The sequence below is a fragment of the Phyllobates terribilis genome, unplaced genomic scaffold, assembly GCF_046119375.1.
Source record: "Phyllobates terribilis strain yellow unplaced genomic scaffold, ASM4611937v1 Scaffold_11__3_contigs__length_659146591, whole genome shotgun sequence".
Classification (NCBI taxonomy): Eukaryota; Metazoa; Chordata; class Amphibia; order Anura; family Dendrobatidae; genus Phyllobates; species Phyllobates terribilis.
This window is the reverse complement of record NW_027362771.1, coordinates 632596989-632607199: the sequence shown is the minus strand read 5'-3', so window position 1 is coordinate 632607199 and position 10211 is coordinate 632596989. Positions and strand designations below refer to the sequence as shown.

The following is a 10211-nucleotide window of genomic DNA, read 5'->3' as shown; positions in this document are numbered from 1 at the left end:
CCCCGGCAAACTGCCGGTCTGTGAGGAAGATGCAGGCGGACATGTTAGGTTGCCTTGATCCAAAGGTGGTGCTATCGATGTCGGACAGCGCTCAACACCAGCTGGTGTTACCACCTCCAAAGAAAATGATGACCTGCCAAACACGCTGGCTGTTGCGGGTAAAGAGGTGGCAGGTCTGCGCCCCAAAACAGGTGTGACTGCTGTCCCCCCAGTCACAGAGGATGAAGAGGCCGCGGATGCACAAGATATGGCAGACGGTGATTGGCCCGGCCGGCTAGGCCGCATTGTAGCACACTGAGCTTCCCACTGCAACTTATGCTTCATGTCCATGTGCCGGTTCATGCATGAAGTACTCAAACTATGTATTTTTTGGCCTCTACTTAGCTTTTGCTGACAAATGTTACAGATAACACGAGTTGGGTCATCTTTATCGATCTGAAAAAATGCCCAGGCTATGCAAGGCTTAGCACCCATGCGACCTGAAGAGCCACCACGACTTGTGGTGAGAGGCAGAGTTGTGTTTGAGGATGCAGTTGTTGACGTGCTTCCAGTACTACGTCTCTGTCCAGGAAGGCGCAACCTGACCTCGTCGTCACTAGCATCTTCCTCCACCTCCTCTGCTGACCTCATCTCTTGGCTGACTGTGGGTTGACAGTAAGTGGGATCTCCGACCTCATCATCATCACCCTGTGCATTATCACACCCGTCGTCCTCAGAGCCAACCTGTTCCTGCCCTGACAAAAAACTAAAGTTGTCGCTCCAATCAGGTATTTGAGTCTTATCATCGTCTTCCTCATTGTCTCCACCAACAGGAGTTACAGTTTGGGAATGAGGGTCTACATTATGGTCAGAACCTTCTGCGTCTGGTCCTGGATCCGACTCAAAGATTCTGGTCATCAGTGCAGATCATTTCCTCGTCTAGATTCACAGAAGCGCTGGAGTCGACCTCTGATTCCCAGGCTATAGTATGAGTAAACAGCTCTGCAGACTCAACCATCTGTTCTACCTCATACTCAGACGGGCAGCTGGAGATTTGGGAGCTGTGAGGAAGCAAGTGCGATTTGGGTGACACCTTTGAGGACTGGAGTATTTGTGATGTTGAAGTTGATGTGGAGGAGAGCCCACTTAAAGGAGCACTTGATATCCGTTGAAGCACCTGCTGTTTTTGTGCCTCATCTGGAATTTGTAGCGATTGGCGTGGCCGTAAGAAAGGGATCTTATCACATTGTCCGCTAAAAGAAGTAGACATTTTAGTTTGGCTGGAAGATGGTCTTTCTTCTGCAGATGTTACTGTTGCTTTAACACCTACCCCACGGACACAACCTTTTTTCCCCTTCCCAACACTCCTATTCCCCTTTCCACCAGCAGCAGGCCTTTTTCCACTCATTTTGGTGGTTAACTAATTCACAACTCTGGAGTTGTTTGCACAAAAAAACAATGGATGGTAACCGAGCAGATCTGAGTGGCCAAACTGTGGTATTAGGCCAAAACTATTGGCTGGGTTAGATGCAGAAAAAAATTATTTTGAATTTGCAACCTGATGGAGGTCAGTATAGATGGACTAATACAAATAGTCCCACACACTGCTAGAAGCCCAAATATTTTTTCAGAGCTAGATGCAGAAAAAAATTATTTTTAATTTGCAACCTGATGGAGGTCAGTATAGATGGACTAATAGACCAAGTCCCACACACCGCTAGAAGCCCAACTATTTTTTCAGAGCTAGATGCAGAAAAAAATTATATTCAATTTGCAACCTGCTGGAGGTCAGTATAGAAGGACTAATAGAACAAGTCCCACACACTGCTAGAAGCCCAAATATTTTTTCAGAGCTAAATGAAGAAAAAAATTATTTTTAATTTGCAACCTGATGGAGGTCAGTATAGATGGACTAATAGACCAAGTCCCACACACTGCTAGAAGCCCAAATATTTTTTCAGAGCTAGATGCAGAAAAAAATTATTTTTAATTTGCAACCTGATGGAGGTCAGTATAGATGGACTAATAGACCAAGTCCCACACACCGCTAGGAGCCCAAATATTTTTTCAGAGCTAGATGCAGAAAAAAATGATTTTTAATTTGCAACCTGATGGAGGTGAGTATAGATGGACTAATAGACCAAGTCCCACACACTGCTAGAAGCCCAAATATTTTTTCAGAGCTAGATGCAGAAAAAAATTATTTTTAATTTGCAACCTGATGGAGGTCAGTATAGATGGACTAATAGACCAAGTCCCACACACCGCTAGAAGCCCAACTATTTTTTCAGAGCTAGATGCAGAAAAAAATTATATTCAATTTGCAACCTGCTGGAGGTCAGTATAGAAGGACTAATAGAACAAGTCCCACACACCGCTAGAAGCCCAAATATTTTTTCAGAGCTAAATGAAGAAAAAAATTATTTTTAATTTGCAACCTGATGGAGGTCAGTATAGATGGACTAATAGACCAAGTCCCACACACTGCTAGAAGCCCAAATATTTTTTCAGAGCTAGATGCAGAAAAAAATGATTTTTCATTTGCAACCTGATGGAGGTCAGTATAGATGGACTAATAGACCAAGTCCCACACACTGCTAGAAGCCCAAATATTTTTTCAGAGCTAGATGCAGAAAAAAATTATTTTTAATTTGCAACCTGATGGAGGTCAGTATAGATGGACTAATAGACCAAGTCCCACACACTGCTAGAAGCCCAAATATTTTTTCAGAGCTAGATGCAGAAAAAAATTATTTTTAATTTGCAACCTGATGGAGGTCAGTATAGATGGACTAATAGACCAAGTCCCACACACCGCTAGAAGCCCAACTATTTTTTCAGAGCTAGATGCAGAAAAAAATTATATTCAATTTGCAACCTGCTGGAGGTCAGTATAGAAGGATTAATAGAACAAGTCCCACACACTGCTAGAAGCCCAAATATTTTTTCAGAGCTAAATAAAGAAAAAAATTATTTTTAATTTGCAACCTGATGGAGGTCAGTATAGATGGACTAATAGACCAAGTCCCACGCACTGCTAGAAGCCCAAATATTTTTTCAGAGCTAGATGCAGAAAAAAATTATATTCAGTTTGCAACCTGATGGAGGTCAGTATAGATGGACTAATAGAATGATGCTATGCCCCAAAGATTTTACTTCACTAGGTGCAGTAAAAAAATTGGTATTCTATACACAGGTGTTATATCTTGCAACACAGATAGGCTACTCCACTGACTAACACACTCTGCAATAGGCCAAAAAGGATTAGCTTTGCTAGATTCAGCCAAATGCTGTGAAAAAAACTTGCACAGCACTAGCACAGACCTGCCTGGCAAAAACTGATAGGAACTCAAGTAACCTAGTCCTGAAAAGGACTCCAATTACAATTAGTCTTTACTCCCACAACCTATCTATTTAAGAGCACAGACCTCCCTGATAAAAGTCGTAGGAAATGCTGTAACCTAGTCCTTAAAAGGACTGCAATCACAACTATTCCCTACTCCCAAGCTATCTGTATATTTGTGCGAAAATTGGCTTGAAATTAACAAGGTATAGCGCACACAGCAACAGCGGTGCCGTCTAACACGCAGCTGCAGCAGTGAGAAAATGGTGGCGACGGGGAAAATGGCTTGGTCTTATAGGGCAAGGACATGTGACATACACTGCCAATGACACATGCCCTTGCTTGTGTGAAAAAAAGCACTTCGCTCCGTGTGTGCGCTGCTGATAGGCTGACAGATTGCACCTCCCCACTGCAAATGCGGGAAAGAGAAAAAAAAATGGAGATCTTCATTGTTCCTGCAGAGATCCATCCCCTGCCACTCCCCCCACCCCGCTGTACACTCAAACTGCGTATTAACATTAATTTTCATCATTACTGAGAAAAAATCCAGTTATGATTTTGGTGCACAAACAGTTATCGAACATAACCTCGAACAGCCGAATTTTTCTCAAATTGTTCGTGTTCGCCGAACGGCTCGAACACCGCCCAAAACAGCTCAAATTTGAGATTGGCGAACAGTTCGAGTAGAACAACACTCATCTCTACAGCTAAGTAAAGAAAAATGAGTGGCCATCATTATATTAAGAAATGAAGGTCAGTCAGTCCGAAAAATTGGGCACACTTTGAAAGTGACCCCAAGTGCAGTTGCAAAACCCATCAAGCGCTAGAAAGAAACTGACTCACATGATGACCGCCCCAGGAAAGGAAGACCAAGAGTCACCTCTGCTTCTGAGGATAAGTTTATCCAATTCACCAGCCTCAAAAATCGCAGGTTAACAGCAGCTCAGATTAGAGACCAGGTCAATGCCACACAGAGTTGTAGCAGAAGACACATCTCTTCAACAACTGTAGAGAGGAGACTTTGTGCAGCAGGCCTTCATGGTAAAATAGCTGCTAGGAAACCACTGCTAAGGACAGGCAACAAGCAGAAGAGACTTGTTTAGGCTGAAGAACACAAGAAATGGACATTAGACCAGTGGAAATCTGTGCTTTGGTCTAATGGGTCCAAATTTGAGATCTCTGGTTCCAACCACCGTGTCTTTGTGCGACGCAGAAAAGGTGAACGGATGGACTCTACATTCCTTGTTCCCACCGTGAAGCATGGAGGAGGAAGTGTGATGGTGTGGAGGTGCTTTGCTGGTGACACTGTAGGGGATTTATTCAAAATTGAAGGCATACTGTACCAGCATGGCTACCACAGCATCTTTCAGCGGCATGCTATTCCATCCGTTTTGCGTTTAGTTGGACCATCATTTATTTTTCAACAGGACAATGACCCCAAACACACCTCCAGGCTGTGTAAGGGCTATTTGACCAAGAAGGAGAGTGATGGGGTGCTACGCCAGATGACCTGGCCTCCACAGTCACCAGACCTGAACCCAATCGAGATGGTTTGGGGTGTGCCGGACCGCAGAGTGAAGGCAAAAGGGCAAACAAGTGAGTGCTAAGCATCACTGGGAACTCCTTCAAGATTGTTGAAACACCATTTCCGGCGACTACCTCTTGACGCTAATCAAGAGAATGCCAAGAGTTTGCAAAGTATTCATCAAAGCAAAAGGTGGCTACTTTGAAGAACCTAGAATTTAAGACATATTTTCAGTTTTTTCACACTTTTTTTTTAAGTATATAATTCCACATTTGTTAATTCATAGTTTTGAAGCCTTCAGTGTGAATGTACAATCTTCATAGCTATGAAAATACAGAAAAATCTTTAAATGAGAAGGTGTGTCCAAACTTTTGGTCTGTACTGTATATTTGCGGCTGAACAGTGAGCGACACACTCAAACTGTTTTTTTTAGATACAAATGGCCCAAAATTGGATAGTACAGAAGTTTGAACCGTGGAACTGAAAAACCACACTTCTGTTTCTCTGGCCTACACCAGACTATTTTCGACAGGGGGGGACACCAAAAGGTTAATAAGACGAGTATTTGAACAGTGTGAAGGAGTAAAAAAAAAAAAGAGGATTTAGATGAAAAAAAAAGGATTTTTCCTGGCCCCCGAGACCTGGAGCTAAGTCCAGCAATTTCAGCAACAGGAGCACACAGGACTGTAATGCAGCGTTTGCTGGTATAACCACTGCGTCTCCTACACAGCCTGTCTGCCTGCCTGATATCTGGGTTGGATATTAGTCCTGAGAAGGACTGTTTGTTTGATCTGGTAGCCTTTACAGACCCTACACTAACTATTTTGCAGGATATTTCTCTCCCTAAATCAGCAGCGCTGTCCCTACACTGTCTGATCCGAAGTGACTGTGTCTAAGATGGCTGCGCCCGGTTCTAAATACTCGAGGTGACGCTGTGCAGCCAGCCAATCACTGTAATGCCCACAAACAAAATGGCTGCGGCATTACAGTGACTGGCTGGAAATCCCTGCATGTTCATTGGCTCTGTAAAGAGCGCCAAACATGCAGGGCGGAGACCCGAGATCCCGCCCGAGTAACCCTGAAATGCTCGGTGCTCGCCGAACATCCCGAGTAGCGTGATACTTGGGCGAATACCGAGCAGTGTCGAGCATGCTCACTCAACACTACCGTTTACTGATCCGATTAAGTATTTTTATATATTGATAGATCGAGCGATTCTGGGCGTGGCAATATGAATTATGTGTATATTTGATTGTTTTTTTATTGTGTTATTTTAACTGGGGTGAAAGGGAGATGATTTAAACTTTTTGATTTTTTTAATTTTAAAAAAATATATTTTTTTTACTTTTTACCTGCTTCAATAGTTTCCATGGGAGACTAGATGCTGCGATTATCTGATCACCTGCGCTACACAAGGCATTGCTTCAGCCCTGCTAGGTGTTGCAGAAAAGCTCACTTGCTATGAAGGTCGACCGCTGGGCGGCTCTCATAGCATCCCAGCAAAGACAACCACAGGGGTTGTTATGCTAACCCATCGGTTACCCGCCATCATGTGACATGGCTGCCAATAGGCGAGACTAGTGATGTCCTTCTGCAGTGGCCATGTTAAATGCCGCTGTCAGACTGACAGCAGTATTTAACTAGTTAACAGCTGCGGATGAATCGCGATTCCACCCACCGCTGTTGGTGGCGCATGACAGCTGATCAGATCAGCTGTCATGTGCCCGAAAACATGCAGGCTCACCGCCGGAACCCGCATGGACGTACTCATATGTCCAAGGTGGGAAAGGGGTTAAAGTCTCAAAATCAAGCAAACTTCTTTTCTGTCCACATATCTGTATGTGCTAGAATAGTAACCAAAAAAAGTTTCCTATATGTGCAAATAGGAGGTAGACATGAGTATAACGTTAGATTCTTGGACTTTGAGTAAAATTGAGACAATTTTCACATTCTCGGACTATGAAATAGTTGAAGCCCGTTTAAAAATCCTACTCAGGTTGAATCTGGTTCCTTCAAGGCTTTCAAAAATACCCCCAGAATCCTCTTCAATGTGTCTTTGTGGTATTAAAGGATCAATGTACAATGTCTAGTGGAAATGCCCAAACATTTATTACCAGAGTTGACATCTTTGAAAGACTGGAACAAGCTATAATAAATACTTTTATTCCTTTATTGCCTGGAGCACTGGAGATTTCAAGACAAAAATAAATATATCTTCGGGGACTTCTTCTACCTGGCACCTTGCCTTCATTTTGTACATAAATATCCACAGACAATGCCTCACAATTATGTGTCTGATTGCTCTGCTGTCCAACATTATCATCAATCCAAAGAGCAAAGAGAAGAAAATGAAGTTCACAGAAATATCTAATGTGAGTGATATACAGGAAATATTTATTACAACCAAGAGTCTGATGTGATCAATGTAATGTACAGAGTATGAGAAGTAGACAAAGGTCTTTTTTCTGTTTACTAGAATTAAAAATAATCATCATTAATATCTATTGTGTCCCCATTTTGGAGGTTTTAGATTACTTATATATTTTAGATTTTCTAAGATTCTCAATCACAATATAATAATCAGATACGATAACCGGCACCTTTTTATTATTTTTAATATATGATGAGATCATCTGGCTAAAAAAGTTTTCTAAGAATGAACTTTTCCCTACAAAAGCCATTGTTGGGTGAATATAGCAAACTGAGCTTTACTTATCCGTCATTGCTCCTGCGCCGGCTCTTCACCGAAGTCTTAGGTGATTACTTACAAGCTGCAATGATGACATCACACTTCAGTAGACGTCATCATTGCAACCAATCACTGGGCTCGTCAAATTAGATGGCACAGCCACAATGCTCAGTGATTGGTTGCATCGGTGTAAGTATTTGTTTGTATTTTATACATTCTCTTCAGCACCAACTATAATTACTTTCTTGGTCTGTTGGCAGGAGAACAAGACAATGGTAACAGAATTCCATCTCTTAGGATTTCAAGTCAGTCAAAGTTTAAAAATTTTAATTTTCTGCTTGTTCCTTGTGATTTATTGTCTTATAATATGTGGGAATCTCCTGATCATCTCCCTGGTGTCCACCAGTAAGAACCTCCACACTCCAATGTACTTCTTCATCTCACAACTGTCCATCAGTGACATCTTGTTACCAACTGATATTGTCCCCAATCTGCTCCACATTCTAGTCAATAGCAGGGGGAATATTACTTATATTGGATGTATGATCCAGTTATATATCTTCTGTTCTTCAGTAGTATTTGAATGTCTTCTCCTCGCTGTGATGTCCTATGACAGATATGTGGCCATCTGTAATCCTCTCCGTTACGCCTCTATCATGGCAAGTGGCCATTGTGTGATATTGTCTACAATCTGTTGGTTATCTGGATTTTCTATTAATTTGATTTATACCCTAACAACTGCAAATCTCAATTTTTGTGGCCCAAACATCATTGATCATTTTTTCTGTGACCTTGTTCCCTTGCTAGAACTTGCTTGTTCTGGTGCCTTCATTGTAAACTTAGAGATTTACTTACTAAGTATTCTGGTTATTATAATTCCAACCACAATTATTATAGTGTCCTATACAGAAATAATTTCAGCAATCTTAAGGATCCCATCCAGTACCGGTAGACACAAAGTCTTCTCCACCTGTAGCTCCCACCTCACTGTGGTCTCCATATTCTACTGGACCATGTTTAGTGTTTATGTTGTTCCAAACAAAGGTCAAACTCTCACAATTAGTAAGATCCTATCACTGCTATATACCGTGTTCACTCCTCTTGTCAACCCCATTATATATAGTCTAAGAAATGAAGACATTAAAAAAGCAATAAAGGAAAAAATTCTTAAGTGTGTCATCTAGGAATATCATCCATAATATTCTATTCTGAAAAAAACATTTTATGGTCATTAAAAAATTAGTAGGAATGATGGCACTGAAATGTCTATAAAGTCCAATGGTGCAGGATGAAGCACTTGGAATCCGTGTCCGTGGTACAACAATTGAACCGGGAGAGGTAGAAGCATAAAAGGTTATGTTGATGCGCTGCCAGTGAAGTCGGTGAGGATGTGGTAATTAAAATTATAATACCTTTTTATTTAGGATTTCAAATTAACAAACCTGTTTTTGATTCCGGACCTGAGCCTTCATCAGGTGATATGTGATGGGAATCCAAAGCGCTGTTTAATTACACATTTAGGCGGGACTAACAGTTTGAAAGTTTTTTGAACATATAAAAGTATCTAATATTTAAATAAAAGTGTTATGTAGTTTGTTTTTGGAAAAGAGCTCGGTGCGAGCATGAAATGCGTAACAATAAAAACTACGAAATTGCTACTCCACTCCGGAACCACTTCCTTTATACAGCAGCGCGGTCTACTCTGAAACATTAATCTCCATGTTCTACTAATTTATATGCAAAAGAGGGTTCACCTTAATTTGCCGATGGGACTGCAGCAGCTGTAATATTCTTGAGCTATTATTGGAGTTGTGACAATCACAGCCCTCTCAGGTGAGCAGCTCCATAACTCCCTTCTTATCTTAGTAGACTCTTGTTGGGTTTTATTGCCCTTTATCCTAAGTGCTCCATATTCTTCATATACTATAGGAAATATTTAATGGGTCATGTTATGCGTAAAGCAAAACTGTGGACCTTTACATTGTAAACTGTGCGTGTCACAGTATAATCATATTCTGATAATATTTATTAGTACAGTATTTTATGTTTTTTAATGTATCATTTAAGACAAATGCAAGTATTTTCAGGAAAATCAAAGAATGCAAAAATCAGAAAATAAAAGTTTTGGCAGAGAAATGGCAATATTTGAGATAAATCCTTTTTTTAGTTCATCGTTTTCTTCTCCTTCTTCCTCTTCTTATTTTCTGTCTTCTTATCATCCTCCTTCTCCTTTATTCTTCTCTTTCTTACTCTTCTTATATTCTGTCTTTATTTCTTATTCCATCTTCTCCTTTATTCTTCTCATTCTTCTCATTTTCTGTCTTCCTTTGATCCTCCTTCTCCTTTATTCTTCTTCTTCCTCTTCTTATTTTGTCTTCTTTTCATCCCCCTTAAACCTTATTCTTCTCCTTCTTATTATTTTCTGTCTTCTTTTCATCCTCCTTCTCCTTTATTTTTCTCCATCTTCTTCTTCCTACTTTCTGTTTTCCTTTCATCCTCCTTTTCCCTCATTTTTCTCCTTCTCCATCTTACTTTTCTTATTTTCTGTCTTCTTTTCATATTCCTTCTTCTCCTATATTCTTCTCTTTCTTCCTCTTCTTATTTTCTGTCTTGCTTTTATCCTCCTTCTCCTTTATTCTTCTCCATCTTCTTCTTCCTACTTTCTGTTTTCCTTT

At 40.9% G+C, this 10211-nt stretch overlaps 1 protein-coding gene across 1 annotated transcript; it reads left to right on the top strand.

Annotated features, from left to right (window-relative positions):
• Positions 1-340: 340 nt before the first annotated feature.
• On the top strand, positions 341-8720 carry LOC141167519 (olfactory receptor 11L1-like). The gene is made up of 2 exons (XM_073654914.1): positions 341-349; positions 7797-8720. The coding sequence occupies exons 1-2, from the start codon at positions 341-343 to the stop codon at positions 8718-8720; spliced, it is 933 nt and encodes a 310-aa protein (XP_073511015.1).
• The last annotated feature ends 1491 nt before the right edge of the window (positions 8721-10211 follow it).